Raw genomic sequence first — 17,388 nt, 5'->3', positions numbered from 1 at the left:
GCCGCCGCGGTTGGCCCCGAGCTGGCTCCCGGGGCCGTGCCGAGGGGATTGGAGTGTTTCGGTGCTCCCCCTTCCAGGCCTGGGCAGGGTGCGATGGGGTGAAGAGGGAAAAATGGGAAAGGAGGTGGGGAAGAGCAGGATGCTAGCGCAGAGCCTGAGCTGACGGCAGAGTGCTCCAGAGACAGGCTGCGCCCGCGGGTACAGATAGGTACGTGTGTGGAAGGCTGTATAAACGCGCACCCCGTCGCTTAGAGGCGAGGCAGGACAGGGGGTGCCTGGGGACACGGGACAGCAAAGGAGAGTCTGGAGGGACGGCGGGGTGACGAGGGCTCCCGCTCCGGCCCGGCTGCGTGCGTTCCCGGCAGCCCCAGGTCAGGCAGACGTGCATCTCAATCTTTTGCTTTCAAACCTGTTCTCTTCAATGCTTCCTTAAAAATAAGCTGGAGTTGAGTTTGTCAGAGGCACCGGACTTTCTGCCAACCACAGGCTATAAATACCAGCAGGCTATTTAAGAGCGAGGTATTTATATTGCTTTCCCCTCTCCCCATCAGTCTTCCCGGTGAGGCCGAGCATCGTTTGTCTGTAGGCAAAAATACAGCACGTATACGGAGCCGCAGGTGAGCCGGGACCCGTCTGCTGGCGGTCCCCACGGTGTCCCCCCTCTCTGCCCTTGGCTCCCCAGCAGCCCGGTGGTTCTCTTGCATCCGTCACATCTGGCAGAAAAAATAAAGAAAGAAAGGGTGACATTTGCTTCACGTGAAAAATCAGCAACCAAACCTTGACCGTCCCGATCGGCGGGCTGCGTGGGCAAAGGCAGGGTGCCAGGCTGGGGATGGAGGCCTTGGAGGCGAGCGCTGGGAGGGCAGGGACAGGAACGTCCTGCAGATGGTGGAGCGGAGAGGGCTGCTTGTGGGAAGGATGCTTTGGCACTGCCTTCCTGACGGCAGGGGCTCGGCCCCAGCAAGTACGGGGAGCCCACGTCCTGACGCCCAGGAGCCTGCTGGCTTCGGGGCCGGATGGGGGCTGGGGGCCGGTTGCCACTCAAAGGCATTTGCTGGGGTGCAAAATGCCTCAGGATGGTGGGTCCTCCAAGCTGGGCCCGTGGGCTGTTGGCCACAGGCCTTAGACCCTTGGAGACGACCAGGAGCCTTTCCCTGCTCTGCAAGGGGCTCCGGGTGAGGAGCCGGAGCCACGCAGCCCGGACCCCCCAGCACAGCCGAGCCGCAGCAAGTGCGGTCCCGATGCAGGCGAGACCCCACGCCCAGGTAAGGGGAGGTGAGCAGCGTTTCCTCGCCCCTCTTTCCACCGTAGGGCTGAGAGGGAACATCAGGGTGGATGGGGAGAGGTGGTGGCTGCTCCCCTCGCTCCGTCCTGTGCTGGTTTGGTCCAAGTGTTGTGAATCGGGGTGGCCGGGTCTGGCAGCTGGGACCTCCGCAGCGAGCAGCGACTGTTGGTATGATTTAAGCCTGCCTAAATAACAGAGGTAGCTGGGAGGCAAGACGAGGGACCGGTCTCAGGGTCAAGGACTGGCAGGGAGCTGGCTGAAGCTGGTTTTCCTGAAAGACAAGTTTGAGGATGTCTGTGGCTCTGAGGGGGAGTTGATGTGGGAGACACTTTCCCGAGCAGCCCTGCGGCCACATCCTGATCCCTCCTTGCTCATCCTCTCCTAAGGCGTCTGGGCTGGGAGGCCTCGCTCTGGGCTTTTTCAACCCCAAAAGTTCAGTTGAAAACTGTCGAGATGCTGGAAATGTGTTTAACTGGGAGAAATGGAGATGTCCCGCAACCCCCTGAGTGCTGGGGCTGGGGCTTGGGGGGAAACACCAGCAGCTCCTGCTGACCTCCTGCCCACCTTCCCTGGGGATCGGGCACTCTCCGGGTGCATTTGGGAGCTCAGGGGCACTCCCAGGGCAGCCATGGGAGAGCGTGAGCGCATCCCTGGGCCCTCTCTGATTCCCCTGGGGCTGCTGGCTCGCAGGCAGGGTGAGTCTTGTGAGCCCTGGGGCTGTCCTCTCCTCCAGAGCCCCAGGGAGGGGGAAACCCCCCAGGCTTCGTCCCGCTGGGGGATGCATCCCTCGTCAGAAGGTGTGAAACAGGGAGGCCGCTTCCACCCCACCCTCAGTGCAGGCAGAGGCAAACTGGTGATGAGGAAGCCAAATGACTTGCCCCGGGGCCGGGAACGTGTCCCAGGGGAAGGTGGCTGCACCGACAGGGAGGGCACAGCGTCACCGGTTGCTTTCGTTCCCACGTTCCCACGAGCTGCCTGGGGCGAAGCTGCTCGGGGTTAATAATCTCCAAGTGGTTTTGCTGGAGGCAGTGAGGGGTGATGGCTGAGCAGAGATCCCTGCTCTGGGTGCAAGCAGGGCCCGGGCTTTGTGCTTTGGGTTTTCCCACTGTTTCCAGCTGTTCATCATTGCTCGAACATGTGGTTTTTTTCCTTTCCTCCGTGCAAATGCCAGAGTGGTGGCTGCAGTGACCCAGCACCAGGCCTTGCATGATGCGATGCCCTGTCCCTGCCCAGCGTTTGGAAGTGGGGCAGAACCCACAGGTCGGAAAACCACTCTTCACAGTATCCCACAGCAAGGGGCAGAGCCAGGGCCATATCCTGGCCTGATCCATGCTGAGAAGAGCCACCGGAGCCAAAGGGGCTGAGACCATCGTTCCCATGTTTATTGGTGTCCAGTGCCCGTCAGCGTGGGCTCCTCGGGAAAGCCGGGCAGCTGGCAGAGCCCCCAGCCCCTCCTGGGTCCCCGCAGCAGCCTGCGAGCAGCTGGAGGGGCTGGGGAGGCATTGCCCATGCCCCGTGCCCCGTGCCGGTTCCCATGCCCATGCCGGTGCCCATGCCCCGTTCCCATCCCCATGCCCCGTGTCCCATGCCTGTGTCCTGTGCCCATGCCTTGTACCCACAAACATGCCCCATGCCCATGCCGGTGCCCCTTCCCATGGCCCATGCCAAGCTGGTGCCCGTGCCCATACCCTGTGCTCATCCCGGTGCCCACGCTGGTGCCAGCACCCCATGCCGGTGCCGGTGCCGGTGCCCATGCCGGTGCCGGTGCCAGTGCCCGTTCCCACACCGCTGCCCATGTTGGTGCCGCCGCCCGAGGCAGACAGGCTGTCTGCCATGCCCATGCCATGCCGGTGCCCATGCCCACGCCCGTGCCCGTGCCCGTGCCCGTGCCGGTGCCGGTGCCAGTGCCGGTACCGGTGCCGCCAGGCTGTGGCACCCTCCGCAGGCTGCACCGGGCCGGCCCCGGCTCCCTGCCAAGGCCTGGTTGGCGGCGACCAGTTATCCCAGTCCCGACCAGCAGAGGGGAATGGTGATCCACACGAGCCACCCTCCTCCACCCGTGCCCTCTGCCAGCGCGGGCTCTGCGGTCCCCCGGCCCCGCCGGTCCCCTCCCGGCGGCGGGGCGCTCGCAGGCGGGTGGGTGCTCACCCACGGGGGTGTGCGGGTGGGGGTGACCCTCCCGGGCATAGCTCGACCCCTGGGCTGCCTGCCGCAGCCCCGTGGGACCGGCTGGTGGTTTTTTGCAGGGTCCCGAGTTGCTCCGCAGCCAAGGCCGGGCTTGGAGCTGGTCCTCTCCATCCCTCTGCGCAGAGGCTCCGTGCCCAGGCTGGGGCCGGGGCTGGAGGTTACTGATCCCGCCCCGGCTCTGGCCCTGATTCAGCACAAGCCGGGGTCGCAGCAGGCCTGATTCAGCACTGCTTAATCACTTTGTTGTCTCGGAGCGCTGCTTCGGCACGGCAAATCCCGCTGGAGTCAGTGGGACTGAGGGTGCAACGACCCGTGGGGCCCGTCCCCAGAGCCACGGGCACGGCACTGCTGCTCCGCGGGGCCAGGCAGAGCTGCCCTTGGCTTTATCAGCAGAAGGAAGTTTTACTGCTGCAATTATACAGCTGTTAATTGCACCAAGACCAGTTCCCGTGAAGGCGAGCGGCCCCCAGCGCACGAGCAGGAGGACACGTTCACAGCCTTGTTTGCCAGGTGCTTTTCCCTCCTGCCCAACCTTGGCTTGCTCAGACCCTGCGCCGCAGCAGAGTCCCTTAGCAAGGACACGTCTTATTCACCTCCGAGGCCTCAGAGGTGACCCCGGGTGGGTTTGCATGTGGCCCTCCCCCATGGATGGGGACCTGAGCCCGGCTGCGCTGGCTGCCGGGGCCACCGGAGAAACGCCTGCAGCTCTATTTGCAAGGGACACCCTGAAACCCCCGGGCTGCACCTCCTGCCCGCAAGCACGCCCAGGCTCTTCCCCCAAAGTGATGGGGTTTCCCGGTGATCCGGCTGAGGTGGAAACAGATCCTCATCCCAGGGTCAATGAGAGTGAAAGGAAAACTCTGCCGATTGCTCCTTATGTCAGAGAAAGGGAAATAAATATTTACTGGGCTGAAAGCTTTATCCTGCAACGTACTCCTGTGTTAAGTGGTTGCAGGAATTCAGCAGGTCTTGGAGGGGGTAAGTGATGGGGAACAGCCTGTTCTGGGCGCTCTGCAGGTGCATCAACCACCTTTGCTGCCGAGAGGTCAGATTTTATACCATGGTAATGACTGCATGGAAAACCCAAGAGGAGCAAGGCAGGGGTGATCCTCCCCGCGGGTACCGAATCCAGGGGGAGCAGCTGAAGGGGCAGGAGGGGCAGGGAGCTGAGCACACAGACTCTGGCAGGCTTGGTTTGACTGCTGTGAGCATAAAAATATCCCAAATAATCGACTTTTTTTTTTAAATGCTCCCTCATGGACATGGATTGGGGCATCAGGATTGTCCAGGAGATGTGCTGGGTCCCCGGGACGGTGAAGGAGAGGTTTGGAGTACTTTGCTCGTCATGGTGGACTTCTGCACCAGCCTCAGGCTCCACAAGTGCTTTGAGGGCTTTGCCGACTCGGGCACTATCTCAAATCGCTGCTGCCATTGCTGCGGGTGCCTGAAACCATGAGACCGTTTATTGTCCTAGGCTGTATTCAGAGGGAAATCCTTCATTTTGAAGCTAGGATAAGCCAGCCCCAGGCAGATAAGTGTTATTTCCATCTGTTTAGTGAGACGTAATTAGCTGGGATGATTAGACTTATCACGGTGTAATTTTTTAAAACTCCGTATCTGCACAGTCTCTAACAGGAGGGACGTCTGTGCTGGGCCCGCTCGCAGCCCCGGCACGTGGGGCAGACATGGGGCCAGGCTTGATAAACCCATTTGAGCATCACCTGCGGTGCAGGAGCTGCTGCGTTTGGTTTCCCGCTGCTCAGGGCTGCCGAGGGCTCCTGAACCCAGCGGGGCTCAGCTCCAGCTCGGCAGTGGCGTCACCCGGAGCAGGTGCCTCTGCAGAGGGACGCGGGAAGGAGAGCGGGGCGATGCCCGAGCCGGCGGGCAGGCGCTGCTGCCCGTGCTGCTGCCCGTGCTGCTGCCCGTCTCTGTACCAAAGGAGTGAGCCTCCCTTGCAGACAGGCAGTGCAAAGGGGGCTGAATTTAAAGGTATCTTCGGGGAGGATGGAGCCAGGAGGGGAGGCAGGGGAGCAGCGGGGGCTGTGTCCGCACCCCTTGCCCGGCCACGGCGGGACGGGCTCAGCACTTGAGCAGGGCCAGGCTGGACTTTGCCCCGCGCTGCTCCCAGAAACTGGCAGCAGGAGAAGAAGGACAAACCATCCCCATCCCCACCCCTGTCCCCGTCCTCCTCGGGCACCCAGCGGGGCGGCGGGGATGGAGGAAACCCTGACCAGGACTGCGTCGGGGACAATCTCCTCTGCGCGTGGCCACATGGGAATACATCGAGAAGTGCTCAACGTGATGCCGCTGCTGAGCTTTGAGCTTCCAAACGCCTCCTGTCACGACAAAACCCTTCAGATAACTCCTTTACTTCCCCCCTCCCAAGCTTTAGCAGCTGAGCTTGTCTCTGCCACCAGCCAGCGTGCAGAAGCAGCTCGGCGCTGCGTCACCGCATGGCGCTGACTAATGGTGCCAGGATGTTGTGCTCATCTTCAGGTGGTTTTTCGAGCCCCAGAAACCGCCTCTATGTCTGCGTTATGGCCTCCAGTCTCTGTTGACACGCTATTTCTGCATGCCACAAATATAACCTCCCTGTTTGCAAATCAACAATATCAATGCTCTCTATTTTTTACCTTTTAATTAGGGTTGGGGTTTTTTTATTATTTAAGAAATACATCAGTGGGCAAAAGAAACAGGTAATGGCTCAGTATGTAGTGCTCCGGTGCTTGCGTGGATTGATTTTTCGAAAATAAGGGGTTTATACCACTTACTTGGTCTATTTAGCAGGACTGGGTGTGCACTGCCTAAATCATGTTCCATACATTGCTTCTTTTAAAGGAATGAAGCTTGGTTTCTAATAATTAAGTTATTACCATGGGTAGGTATTCACATTTTTTTTTGATTTGAGGGCGGTGGATGCATTTTCCCCACCTCTTAAATACCATCGCCCCACTAAGGCAGGCTTTCAAATGAATTCAGAGCCAGACTCCTCGGGGATCAGAGCTGGGGAAAGTGTTTAAAAGCCTCCAGTGGAACAATTTTCTATTGGAAATGAGATTTCGCTGTAGCTAAATTTCCCACGAGAATCTCTTGATTTCAACAGCATTTTGGCCAGGCAAACAAACTGCAAACAAGCCCGCTGCTATCTTATGGGGCATTGCAAAGAGAAAAAGGTAAATATTTCAGCTTTGAAATGATTTTCCCTTTGAAACGACTTACGGGGGTAAAACACATGCCAAGATGGAAAGGGCTGATGCGTGGTGGGCATCCTCGCGGGGTGAGCCCAGCCCAGGGGATACCCCAGCCCCAGCAGCGCCCGGCCGCAGCCCAGACCCAGCCGCCCTCACTCCCGCGGGTGCTGGGGCAGAGGCAGGGTGGCATCTGGGTGCCAGGCGATGTCCTGACGTTCTTCGGCCTCGTGTCGAGCGTTTGGCGTTAGCAGAGCCCGGCCTGGCATGGGAGCACGCGCATCCCTCTCCACCCAGGAGGATGCTTGGCCCCAGGGAGACAGCAGCATCCCGGCACGGCGGTGGGGAAGGAGCCCCTGGTGTCCCCCCCCGGTGTTAGTGCCAGGCGGGTGGTGGGCACTGTTTCGGGGCAGGGCTGGTGGCAGCTGGCAGGGAGAGCTGTGAGCAGCCTCCCGTCCCCCTCCCCAGCCCGGCAGCCTGCGGCCGGCTGAGAAGAGCTATTTCAGGCAGGATAAACAGGATGCCTCGCTCCAGGGCTGGCCACCTCCACTCCTCCCTCCCGCCGCCGGGTAAACAGTCCAGCCCAGGAAAAGACTCACGGCACAACCTCAGAGCCGTTTCCACGCCGGCTGGCCTGGACCTAGCCAAGTAACCTGGCCGCGGCTGAGCCGAGCTTTGCCCAGCCCAACCCAGGCTCCCAGTGGGCTGGAAGCACTCGGGGACCAGAGCGATCCCAAGGCATGCAAGTCGGCAGCAAGTCCCCGGAGCCGCCCTGCAGCTGGGAACAGCCTGAACTTTCTGGCCACGCCGCCACGTCCTCCCCCTTCCTCCTCCGCTGTCTCCCTCGGTCACACCCCGGCTGCTCGCTGTGCCCAGGGGTCTGGGAACGATGCAGGCCAGGCCTTTCCTCCGGCCGGATCCTGCCCAGGCAGCGCACGGAGGATCCTGCGAGGGCTGTTTCCGCCCGTTGCTCTTGGGAGAGAAGCTGGAGCAACAGCAGAGGAAGGAGGAGCTTTTCCACCGCTTCCTCCAGCTCCCCAGCCCCGGCTGCTTCCCTCCCTGGTTGAGCAGCGCTGGGCCTGGGAGCTCACCCGCCGCCCAGCAGTGCCCCATGGCTCCGGCCGGGCAATTTTCAGCCGTGGCGGAGCGCGTGCGAGGGGATTTTGCTGGACTGGTGGAGCGATACTGGTTCCAGCACCCCACTTCGAGCGTGCCCTCCAGCTCCCCAGGGATCCTGGTTGATCTGGGAGATGCCAGCCCCCTCCTGGCTTCCTCCCCATGCCCCGGGAGAGCGGGGCCAAACGGCTCCTGGTCCAACACCCATGGCCGGAGAGCGCTTTAAGGCAACTTGAGTTTTTCCATCCCGTTCTCCCATGTGATGAGAGCTGCCCGGAGGCTGGGGAGGGAGAGGGGCTCCTCGCCTGCCTCCCACTCTGCCCCGCTGCCCGGCCGGCTCCCACGGCCGCCCCGCGCGGTGCGGCACGCCTTGGCACGGAGAGGGGCTCAGGCTGAGCCTGGCGAGGGCCCGGGCGTGAGGGCGCAGGTAGAAAGGGAGGAGCGGGTGTTGCAATCGCCCCGTGAAGCAATGTCGGGAGCGGAGGAGGCCGGTGCCAAGACGGAGCCGGTTTGCCTGGCGCCAGCAGCCGCGGGAGCTGGCGTGGGTCCCCGCAGCGTGCGCGGTGGGGGGCACGGCGGGGCCGTGCGGGGGCTCCCACCCGGCCGAGGCGCTTCCCCCCGGGGGGGGGGAGGGGGGCAGCCCGTTGGGGCGGCGCGACCGCTCTCCTCGGGCCTCCCCATCCCCCCGCCTGCACATCAGGGCAGCTCATTCCCGGGAGGAGGGGACACGGACACGCGGGTGCTGCGTTGCCCCGGGGCGCTGGCGCGGCTGCAGCGGGGCGGCGCGGGGGGAGTGGCCGGGGGAGGCCGGCGGAGCTGGGGCTGCCGTGGGGCGCCGCGCTGCCGACCGCCCCGGGCGCTGCCTTCCTCCTCCTCCTCCTCCTCCTCCTTCTCCTCCTCCTCCTCCTGCCGCCGCCCGCCCCGGCCCGGCTCCGCTCGCCATGGGAGATGTGGTCTCCACGCACCTGGACGAGGGTCGCCGCCAGCACATCGCGGGTGAGCTCCCGGCGCGCTTCCCCCGCTCCCTTACCCCGCCGGGCTCTCCCCGTCCCTCTCTGCGAGCCGGGTGGGGACACACACCCCCCCACCCCCCGCGTTCCCGGGAGCCCCGCCGCCTGCTCTTCCCCTCTCTCACGGACTTTAAACTTTTTCTGTTTTTTTTTTTCTTTCCACCACGTTGCAGTTTCCCTGTGTTTTCGCCTGTCCCCGTGGCTGGGCACAGCCCGGGGAGGCGGGGCGGGGGGGGGGTACACCCGAGGTGCCTGTCTGCCTCCCAAATGAAAGGCTGGGTTGTGCCGGGGGTGTTTGTGTTGGCTCCGGGGACCGGGAAGCGTGTTCATGCGCTGCGCTTCCCCGGGCTGTGGGGAGGGAAGGGGGGAGCTGGGCTCCGGAGAGATGCTGGCAAGCCGGGTCCTGTGCAGGGAAACCACTGTCAACATGGGGTTTGCTGGGGCTGGGCCGGCAGATGAACCTTCTCCCCCTTAGCAGTGCTGGGGGATCCCAGGGAAGCCACCCCAAGGGCTCTGGGGTGGGGGCTGCACCCCTGGGGTCCCCTTGGAGGCCTGCCCCGGCACGGGCGGGACACAGCAGTCCCCCCGCCACCGCTGTGGGACAGGGAAGGGTGACAATGTGGTTATTGAGAGCCCGACTGTCCCGGGGCGACTGCCCGGCAGTGCCTGTGCCCCCGGCGCAGGATCTCCGGTCAGTGCCGCCTGGGCATCGCTGAACGTGGGGTCACGGCTTCCGTACAGGCACGGGTTTGTGTGGAGCGATGGCTGGGAGGGTGGCAGCGGGGGCACAGGGCTGCTAATTGGTGCCTGTGGTGACTTGCTTGACCCCCATAAGTGGGGTCACCCCTCTGTCAGGGTGCCGGCCCCCCCCCGAGCCGCCTTGCGTCACTTGTGATGCGGGCGTTTCTCTCCCCAGGGCTCCCGGGCAGGCAGGACCTGACCTCCGAGCCCTTTCATGCTCCAGCTTCGGTTTCAGCTCCCCAGGCTGAAAAACCCTCCTCTCCGCCGGGTTAAGCAACCCCCCCGTGAAGCCGCACGTAGTCGGGTGGCACGGAGCAGCGTGGCTTCGTGCTGGACCTTGTGCGCCTTGCGGAGAGCTCGAGGGCTTGGGGAGTGCCGGGGTTTTGGAGGTGGCTCTGCCGTATCTTTCCTCTGTCTCCACCATAAAGCCACGGGAGCGGCTCTGAAGCCCTTTTTCCCCAAAGGCTTTGGGGAAAAAGCTGCTGCGGGTCCGGCTCTGATGGAGCAGCGTGGTACAGCTGCCACGGTACTGGCACACGGACTCGATGTTTTGCGGCGTATGGTGGAGCCCATCCGCCTTGCCAGGCCCCGCCGTCCTGGGCCGGCTGGCAGGAATGCTTACGTGGTATGCGGCGCAGCAGGACGCCAGCAGGTTTGCGAGCTTTGAAGGAGAGCTTGTAACGCGCTGTGGGGTTTTTGTGTTGCATAGTTAAAGCTCGACGTGGCTGATCCATGAGGCTGCACCGGCTCGGGTCTGCGCGCGGCTGCTCGCCGCAGCACGTTCGGGTCCAAAGCACATCCCGAATCCCCCTTTAACTTATGTGGTTATGGGTCTCCATACAGAGCTAGCTCCCCGTCCAAGCCTGTGATCTTAATCCTAAAGAATAACAAGGAAAAGCCCGGCTGGGTTTCCTATGCAGGCATCTGTCCCTGCTGGGCCAGAAATGAGATGTTTGCAAGGCCAGGCTTGATGGCTGCACCCTGGCAGGGACCGAGCTGTTACATTGCGGGGTTTCAGCCCATGCTCGGGGTGGGGGGGTTCATGGGGAAAATAGAATTCCTGTGAAATAGGTTTATGGAGATTGGGCTGGTACGTGTCCTGTGCCATGCTGCAGCTCTGAAGGTTCGGGGTGCATAGGGGGGACCCACACCTGTACTGGGACACCTCCCTGGGAGAGACTGGAGCCCACTGGGATCACTAAGCACCTCGCCGCTTTCTGCCCGGGCTCCTCGCTGGGTGAAAAGCCCCCAGAGCTGGGAGGGGCCATAACCCAACAGGCAAGGCACGACTTGCTGTCGGGCATGCAAAGCAACGCGGTGGGGAAAACTCCGGGTTTTCCTGCCTAGCTCGGCGTGTTCTCCGCTGCCGCTGCTCCTGCCGGTGCCCAGGGAGGGATCCATCCCCTCTCCAAGCAACTTTTCCGAGTTGTCCTCCCAATTTTGGGGAGTTTGGAGGAGCTGCCCAGGCTGATGTGACCCCTCATTGCCGCAGGGATGGGAGCTCTCTGGGCTTGGCAATGCTCCCCGTGGCTGCAGCCCCCTTACACCAGCAGAACCGTGCCGGCTGGGCACGCAGCAAGCCCTGGGGCTGTGGGGAGACGGTGAGAGCCTGGGCCAGATCCTTCCCCCCTGCTGGGAATGGATGTCTGAGCACCGCAGGTGGGTTAAAGGCAGGAGGGAGGTAGCAAAAAGCCTTCCCATGCCACGCACAGTGCGGTCCCCTCTGCATTGGGACCTCTGCCATCAGAGCTGTGCTGCGAAGGTGCCACGCCGTGTCCCAGCCCACGTGGCGGTGGCCGCGGTGAGGCTGATGCCACGGCCCCTGGAGGTCACGAGCCACACGTGCACGACCTGCGTGTTGGTGGCTCAGGACCAGGGTCGTTCCTCCCACTGGTGGTGCTGGTGGGGCTGGACCGCTCTCCCGCTGCCTGAGCAGGCGTGCAGGCAGCACCCCTGCCAGCACTGGGGATGCTCCACTGCGCCGGGGCTGACAGGCAGCCCAGGGGATGTGATCTACACCGGGGTGGTTTTCAGGCAGTGCTGCCTGCAGCTTCTGCATCCCTTTCTTCAGGGTCTCTATGACTGGTAAGTGCTTCCTTCTGCCGCCCTGCTTCGGACATCATTCTGGCCTGAGTCACCCAGCTTGTTTGTCAACACCCTTCGGCTGCCTTCCTCCTCCTCTTCCTCCCAAATGTGGGCACCAGCCTGCTCCGCCTGCTGGAGCAGGGACTGGCTCCCCCTCCTTGCGCAAGGATGCCCAGCACAGGCATCGTCGTGTGGGCACACGAGGGTGGCAGGCATGGGGCTCCTGCCAGGGCTCCCAGGAAAGCTGGGACGTCCCTGGGTGCCTCGGGTTTTTGCAGACTGTCCCCTCCTGTCCAGGGCAATAGGTGCCCTCAGCAAGGGGCTGCGCTGTGCTGGAATAACTCCTGCCCTAGTGCGTCCCAGCCCCATGGATCCCTTCTCCAGGGGGGTGAGGTGGAGCGTGGCTGGCAGGGGCTGGGCCCCGTGGGGCTGGTGGTCCCGGGCACCCAGCGGGTGGGAGAGCCCAGGGATGCAGCAGGAGTTGCTGGGTGCCTCCACGGCCAGAGGGATGGGAGGTGGGCGGCAGCGCAGGGAGGGTCCCTGGGAGCTCACACCTTGTTCTGGCATCTCCAGGGAGTTGACGGCCCGTTAATTGCTGAGTAAACCAGCTGTTAATTTGGGGTGGGACTTCTACAGCCACCAGCCCACGCAACGGTGGCAGAGGTGACACCAAACCTCACCCCTGGTGCCAAAACCACAGCCTTTCCACTCCAACCGGCCTTGTTGGGCATCGGTGGCTGCGTATCCCCGATGCTGCTGAGAAGCATCCTTCACCTGCCGGGAGGCTGCGTGCCACCAGGATGGGCTGCGGGGCCAGGTCTGGAGGTGCCCGGCAAATGCCAAAAGGCGCCCGGCTGTGGTGTGCCACGGGGGGGAGGTTGCCGGCAGCGGGAAGAGGTTTGCCGTGGCTTCCTTAAGCGTGACGCTCATTTCCTAGCCTTGGCCGCAGATCAGCTCGAGCCAGCGCGGGAGGCGGTGGCTGCTGGTGATGGGCTCTGGGGTTGGTCTTGAGGCTGAAACCCTCACCCTGCCCCGGGGGGGACCGATGCAGGGAGGCTCTGAGGGATCGGCGCTGCAATGTGCTGGAGATGTGGGGTGGTTTCTCGTAAGGAAGTGTGTGTCTTCTTTCATCGTGAAATAAATAACTCCCCTGGCATGTCAGGGCTCCCTGCCAGCAGGGAAGGGCCGGTTCTGGCAAGCCAGGGCTTACCTGCAGCCGTCATGTCGGGGCACGGGGCTCGCTCGGAGCCAGTGTGTTGGAGCAGGGGACATCACCGGCTGCGGGGGCCTCTTGTGCTGGTGGCCTTCCCATGTGGGCAGGAGGTGGGAGCCCTCCCGGCCCTGCCTGTGCTCAGCCCTGGGGCAGAGCCTGCCTTCCCTCCCAGGGGGGCTTTCCCTGCCTCTCCCAGCAAGGGCTTATCCAAAGGCCTTGCCTTGAGCAAGCTGGAGCACGCATGGAGGGCATCCCTGCTCTGCTTGGGAGCGGGAGGGCTGGGGACAGGAGGAACAGAGCCGGCATCGCAGCTGAGAGCTCTCCTTGGGCCCTCGGGTCAGCCCAGGGAGAGAAAAGCACCCTGCAGACCAGGACCCCCCCCCCCCCCCGCAGTTTCAGACACCCCTAAACCTGCTGGGAAGCACAGCCAAGAGCTGGGATTTCCCAAGCCTTTGCCTCCCTCCTGCCCCCAATTCGCTGCAGAGTCTGACTCTGAGCCCAGGGAGGCTCGGTGCCTCTTGGCACTCCCCCCGTCATCTGCATCCCACCCTCCCGGGGACCGACGGGCTCCCGTCCCTCTGCCTGAGCCCTGCAGCAGGTTGCAACAAGCCACTGGCTCCCACCCACGGCTCTGCCGCAGCCCCACGCTGGGAACAGCAAAGGTGCCACGTGGGCTGGGCACGGGGACAGTCACCGAAACAGCCACAGAAAGAGCCCAGGGTTAGGTGTGCAGACAGCCCTGGTCCATGGGCATGCAGTGGGTGGGGGGTCCCATGGACAGACCCTGCAGCTGGCCTCGCGGGCCGGAGCCTGGTCCCAGCCCGTGGGGAAGGAGCGGTGTGGGACCCCCCCGTCCCGTTTCCATCCCTCTTACAGCACCCTGCGACCAGGCTTTATTTCACAACCCAGCCGGCAGCTGCCCTGCCCTTGCTCCCGATGAGCAGGGAGATGGGGGGAAGCTGGAAAGCTGTCTGCTGGCAGGATGGGGCTCTTGCCTCCCGCACCGCCCGGCCCCTGGGCTCTGTGCGTCCCGGAGCTTTTCAGCAGGCAGAAGGGCTGGAGGGACCCCGGGATGCTTATCCACGGGAGCTTGCCAGGGCGAGGTTTGAAGGCAGGCGAGCACCAGCTCTCCAACACGAGGCTGAGCACCCGCTTTGCCCCTGCAGGACCCAGGTCTGGTCCCGGCACCCAGGTTGCAGAAGGTGTCACCGCACCTTGGCCTGCAGCCCCCGGAGCCCGGCCGGTGCCCGGCCGTGAGATCCCCAGGCAGCAGCTGTGCCCCCTCCCCAGCCCCTGCCTGGCCCCTGAGCCCCGTGCCCGCTGTGCCCGCACCAGCTCTATGGAGAGCCTGGTGCCAGGGGGCCAGGAGGGGAGGAAGGGACAGAGCCGAGCCGCTCGTTGGGAGCAGACTTCCTCCCAGCCTCCTGGACCGGAGGGGGAGGAAGGAGTAAAACTCCACCTTTTCCCCCTTTTCAAAGGGAAAGGGCAGCAGCGTTCGGCACAGGTCCCGGCTCCAGCTGGTAGAGCACGGTGCCTTTCTCCGTGCCCTCCTGCCCTTCCCCAGCAGGGATCTGTCCCTGCTTGCAGCCGGGCTCCCAGCCCCGCTCTGGGGGGCTTGGACCCCTCCGCTATGGGAGTCCCCAGGATGGGACATCCCCGTGCAGCAGGGATGGATGGGATGCTCTGCCCTGGAGCTGGCAGGGGACCAGGGGCAGGAGCTCCCTCCCGTCCTGCTATGTTGGTGGCTCCTGGGGCATGGGATGCTTGTCTTGGCTCCTTCCTTCTGCCAGCTCTGCTCCGCGCTAGGCGTGATGCCCCTTGGGGGTTTTCCCTGCATGAAGGGACGTGCCCCAAAGCTGGGGTGACCTCAGTGCCGCTGCGTGGGGCGGGAGAGCAGGGCTGCCAGCTCCCAGGCACCCAAAGCAGTGGTGGCTCAGCCATGGGAAGCATCCCGAGCCCCTTCCTCTGAACCCAACACATGCAGGGCAGCACCCGAGACCAGGACAGAGCCTTGCTTTGGGAACGTCCCCACGCTGGGAACATTCCTGCTTTGGGAACATCCCTGCCGTGCCTCTGCCTAGGAGCCGCTTTGCTCTGCAGGCTGCTGCCCACCCTCCCGCAGCGAGGAAGGCACCGGTGATGCTCCGTGACGCCGGGCGCCGGTACCCACCAGCCCGGGGTGTCTGTGGTTCACCGGGGCCCGTGGTGCTTCTGGAGCATCCTCGGCCGTGGGAGACACTGAGCCCGTGGCCACCCTCGGCCGGGGCATCGCCCTCCGTGGGGAGGAGGGAGCAGGCGTGGGGGGCACGGTGTGGGACGCGCGCTGCGGGGCAGGTGGAGATCCTCTGTCCTGCCCCGGCCTCGCGGAGGAGCTGGGCACAGGAACCCCCCAGCAGCAGGGCCTGCGGCAGAGCCCAGAACAGGCTCAGGGCTGTTTTGTTCAAATACCTCTTGGTGGGGTTTTTTTTTTTTTTTTTTTGATGTACATAAAAGTCTTTGTTTGGTCTCCTCTCGCGGTGCTGGATTGGGTTTCCCGCTGGCACCGGCCAGCTCGCGGAGGGAGAGCGTGCCAGGTTCAGCTCCTCTCCCTGGGGCTGGGCACCGGCGGGCACAAGGGGGCAGCTGCTCGTGGCCTGCCGAGCACAGAACCATTTACTGGGACATCCTGGAGCGAGGACCACCCACCCCCTGCTGATCCCGGCACCCGGAGCATGAGAGACCGGAGATGCCCAAGTCTGATCTGGCCCCTTTGCCTTGGGACCCCCCTGGTCCCGCAGCTCCCACGTGCCGCGGGGCCCCGCGTGGGTGCCCGAAGGACGCTGCTGCTGGTGCGCTACCCGCAGCGGCACTGCCTGCGCCCCGGCGTTGGCTCAGCTGCAGTGGGGGTTGCGCCATGCCGGAGCGGATGCAATGCTGCCGGGCCGGTGCTGGTGGATGAGCAGGGCCTTATCTGGGGAGGGGTGATGCTGGGTCCCACCCTGCTGCGGGGCAGCACCCGCCGTGGGGTGAGCACCAAAGGGTTGGCAGCTCTGCTCCAGCCTGGCCAGGCACTGGTGGGACCCTGGGGGACAGGGGACGTGTGGGGTGATGTGACCAGCCAGGATGAGGGCAGTGGGTCCTGGTCCAGTGCGGGGTTTTGGGGTGGTACCCAGCTTGAGCCGAGCTGCTCCACGGGGATGCTTCATCTCCCCACAGCCACCTCCCTGCCCGTGGGACGTATCCTGACCGTCCTGCGAGTGCAGTCACCTCTTCGGGTGGGCTTCAGCCATGTCCCTGTGCCCGCCGGGCAGCTGGCACTTTGGGCCGGGGGGGTTTAGCCCAGCTGAGGTGCCCGTGTGGGCACCTGCGCCCCGTGGCTTTGGAGCATCCCCCCTGACGGCAAGGCTGCTCAAAGGGGAAGGGACGGGGCAGGAGGGTCTTGCCTGGATCGGGCAGGGCTGGGGGTCAGGGGGGATCTCCTCCTGCCCCCATCCCTCAGAGGCTGTTGGGCGGGGGGGTTCAGGGCAGACATCTCGCGCAGCCCGGTGCCTGGGCTCAGTCCAGCCCTGACCGCCTTCTCCGGAGACGTTCAAAGGCCCCGAACGCTGTTTGTTATTCACATGCACATTCCTCGCACGCAGCCCCGCAGCAGCCTTGTTCCCGGGGAGCAGCGGGAGACCGGCATCCGCGCTGCGGGAAAACACCCGCTGGCACGAAACCGGAACGTAATCCCTCGCTGCTGGGCTGCTGGCCCCGAGCCGCGGGAGCGGGGCTGGTGCAGGGGTCTGAGCCTGGCTTCGTGGTTGGGATTGGGGAGCAGGAGCCGTGGGCGAAGGGTGGCTGAAGCGTGGTCGAGAGTGCCGTAGGGGTTTTTCAGCTGGTCCTAGGTTGAGGAGCCGCTGCTGAACGTGCTGCTTCGTTTTCGGCCCCGTGAATTTCGTGGTCTGCTTTAGATCCTCCTGCGGCCGCGCCGGGCACGGCTCTGCTTCGGCAGGTTTGTTTGCTCCGGGCTGGGAGGGGAGCGGCGTTGTGCAACCGCCACGGCTGGGCGCGGTGCTGGGAGACAGGGTGGGTGCTGCCACGGTGGGGACGGACCCCCCGGGAGCGTCTCCGGGGACATCCCCGGGGACACGGGGTGCTGCCAGCAGTTGGAACGGGGGATGCCGCAGGGTGCTGGGTGCCGGTGAAGGGTGCACCTCGCAGGCGGTGAAGCAGGGAGCCGTGTCCCCGACGGGTGCCCCAGCCCCGAGCTGGCACTGCGGGCGCTTCTGACTCATCCGGGGGCAGAGCCGTGCGTGGCAAAGGCAGAGCGAGAGAGGATGAACCGGTTCAGGCCTGGGCCCATCTGGTTTCTCCTCCGAGGCTCCGCTGCCTCATCCCTTCCTGCCCACCCTTCCCCACAACGGCGTGAGTCAGAGGGCAGCCGGCCGCTGCTGCCGAGGGGGTGGCAGGACGTGCCCCTTTCCACCCGGACCGTGCTTCTGAGCTGACTTGTAGCTGAAAGTATTCCCGATGGATTTTGGAGTAGTGCTGGAGCCAGGCGGTGATTCCTGTCCTGCCGGGTCCCCTGGTGCTGAGCTGTGC

General features: G+C 64.1%; 1 protein-coding gene across 1 annotated transcript in view; it reads left to right on the top strand.

The window, feature by feature from the left end:
• The first annotated feature begins 8,360 nt into the window (after positions 1–8,360).
• NIBAN2 (niban apoptosis regulator 2) overlaps positions 8,361–17,388 on the top strand; it is a 31,110-nt gene continuing 22,082 nt past the window's right edge. Inside the window, exon 1 of the mRNA XM_075519948.1 lies at positions 8,361–8,772. Coding sequence (XP_075376063.1) covers positions 8,718–8,772 — 55 coding nt within the window. The 5' untranslated portion in view covers positions 8,361–8,717. The remainder of the gene's footprint in view (positions 8,773–17,388) is intronic.

Source organism: Mycteria americana, chromosome 17 (assembly GCF_035582795.1).
Source record: "Mycteria americana isolate JAX WOST 10 ecotype Jacksonville Zoo and Gardens chromosome 17, USCA_MyAme_1.0, whole genome shotgun sequence".
NCBI classification, from domain to species: domain Eukaryota; kingdom Metazoa; phylum Chordata; class Aves; order Ciconiiformes; family Ciconiidae; genus Mycteria; species Mycteria americana.
Note: the sequence above shows the minus strand (reverse complement) of the source record. Positions and strands in the feature narration are given on the sequence as shown.